This window comes from Penaeus chinensis, chromosome 24, assembly GCF_019202785.1.
Source record: "Penaeus chinensis breed Huanghai No. 1 chromosome 24, ASM1920278v2, whole genome shotgun sequence".
In the NCBI taxonomy this organism is placed as follows: domain Eukaryota; kingdom Metazoa; phylum Arthropoda; class Malacostraca; order Decapoda; family Penaeidae; genus Penaeus; species Penaeus chinensis.
This window is the reverse complement of record NC_061842.1, coordinates 31,247,466-31,249,965: the sequence shown is the minus strand read 5'-3', so window position 1 is coordinate 31,249,965 and position 2,500 is coordinate 31,247,466. Positions and strand designations below refer to the sequence as shown.

The 2,500-nt window shown below is 35.2% G+C and overlaps 1 protein-coding gene across 1 annotated transcript in view; it reads right to left on the bottom strand.

Moving 5' to 3' along the window:
* Nucleotides 1–1,837: 1,837 nt before the first annotated feature.
* Nucleotides 1,838–2,500, bottom strand: part of LOC125038067 (probable serine/threonine-protein kinase DDB_G0282963) — a 17,342-nt gene continuing 16,679 nt past the window's right edge. The window contains exons 9-10 of the mRNA XM_047631304.1: nt 2,085–2,095; nt 1,838–1,911 (exon numbers count right to left, since the gene is read on the bottom strand). Coding sequence (XP_047487260.1) covers nt 1,838–1,911; nt 2,085–2,095 — 85 coding nt within the window. The remainder of the gene's footprint in view (nt 1,912–2,084; nt 2,096–2,500) is intronic.

Here is a 2,500-nt window from a genome sequence, read left to right as displayed (position 1 = left end):
GATAATTAAAAAAAATGTGTATAACTGATAAAACGTAAAAGTCAAATCATAAGAGTAAATTAAAGTTATTATTAAAACAGAAAGAGTTAAAATAAGTTAAATGAACTATAAAACTTTATCTGATATATTTATTTGGGAAAAAAAACCAAACAAAAGGCAAAACTCAATACCATTATTATTTAAAAAAGCGGGAACACAATGGAATAAAACCTCCGGTAAAATTAAACACAAATACACGTAAAAAAAGGGGCAATCTTAAATAAAACAAATAAAAAACAATACCTGATAAAACTGCAGACTCACTGTGAGATCCATATGTAAAAGAACAAATAAAAAAGCACAAATAAAAATGACAAAGCCTGAAACGGCGGTTATCTGAGGGATAGCCGACTGTAGGTAATGAGCCGATGAGCAACTCAAGCTTATTTATACATACAAGGTCGTGCGCCAGGAGATGTTCGCGCCGCTAGACTCATTTCATAGTTAAGAGTCGTCTGCCTTCTCTGAATATTTCTTTAAATATTAAAAATTAAGTAACAGATTGCCGTATTTTGAAAAAAGTAAAGGAGGTTAAATGAAGAAAAATATACATAAAATAATATAATCACTAAAAGAAAAGAACAAACATACATAAATTCAAATAGACGATAAAAATATTTCCGTGGGCTAGCTGAGGGGTTTAGCGCCAAATGCCCGTTGGATTTTCCTCTCGGCCTTGTCTGTCGCCATCTTGGGCGCCATCTTGGTATTCCCGTAGCTATGAGGGCGACCTCCCGACGTCATCCTTCGCAGGCCTCGACTGGGACATCGGGACGTTGTACTACTATAAATAGCTTGGGCCAGATATCGTCGGAAAACTAAAAATGTCCAGGGCGTCTCCATCCTCCTCCTGCAGCGCCTCCGTCAGGCAGTACCTTCTACAGCGCCTCCTGCGGTGCCTCCGTCAGTATCCTCGCGCCCTGATCCAGACTTATAATATTGGTCGCGGGGACTTTTCATGGGGGTTTTGGGTGATGCTGAGCGGGTATGGGTCGCCGGAAGAGGCACCTCACTACGAAGATGTGTTATGAGGGAAAAGTTGGATGTAAAACAATGTTTTAATTATTAAAGACAGCATATTAACCACATTGTTTTTTTTTCTAAATATCTCTTTTCTTCTCTTCTCTTTATTTCTTCTTCGTTAACAGTACCATATATAAATGGTATCCTACAAATATAACTTCTAATCTTGATGTAATTGAACTTTATTTTAGATGTTTTTTAGGGTACCATAGCCACAGGAACATCTAGCTACATTACCCATATTGTATTATTTAGCACTGAGTAGGAAGTTGCTCCTGCTACTAACAGACAGGTAACAACTTAAAGTGTTTAATTCTCCTTCGTATTTGGAGAATTAGCTCCGTTACTACAGTTCCTTCTTAACTTAGATCCTACGCCGCTACTCTTGTGACATCATTGAAAACTGTTTCACAATTTTAGTCAAACATGTTTCGAATTAATTACCGAAGATATATATAAAAATGTAACCCTTGCTGTTTAGCTTAGGGTTTGACGTCTCATTTACGGTACATTTTTTTTTTTTTTTTTGTCCGTGACTTTACTGGAGAGGGACTTTGAAGAACAAGAGGAGGCCTAAAAAAGAGTCCTGGCGGTGTGGAAAAACACGAGTAACTACCAGCTATGTAATGATCAATGTCAACTAATTTTCCACGAAATGAGGTAGGAAGACGGATCATCAACATTCAACTAACCTTCAGGCCTAAGATTAATTATCAAGGGCATGGAAATATTTTTTTTCTCCACAGTTAATGATGAGTAACAGCTAACATGTCCACTACTTGCATCGTGTAACAGGGCCTTCCTTATGGTGCAGCACGCAGGACACACGAATAAGACTAGTAATGCAAGCTGGAATGAGAGAAATTTATAATAGTAATAATGATATTAATAGTAATGATAATGATAATGATAATAATAATTATCGTAATAGCAAGCTGGAATGAGAGAAATTATAATGGTAATAATTATATTAATAGTAATGATAATGATAATGATATTAATAATTATCGTAATAGCAATACGAATTCTAATACTAAGAAATATAGTAAATGTAAGTTCAAGTATATGATATGAAGATCTAGTTCAGTATTATACAGAATACAGAGGAACTACCGTAATTTATCGAGTCAAGTATAGTATATAATTATATTCTATGCGCGCCAATTTACGGAATTTCACAATGCAATATGTAGATTGTTTCCTAAACAGTGTCAGCACTAAAATTCTGTTCAGTGTGACCTAGATTGATTTAGATTTAGATAGACGAAAAAGATTCAGACAAGACGAAAAAGTATAAACAACAGTCAGCCATTTACTTTTGACATATATATCATATTCATCTTCAATAACACATTATTTCTGTTATATATAAAACAATCCCTTTTAAATAGAATTCATGGGCTTCTACCAGAGCATTTGTTCTCCTCACCGTTTGGCC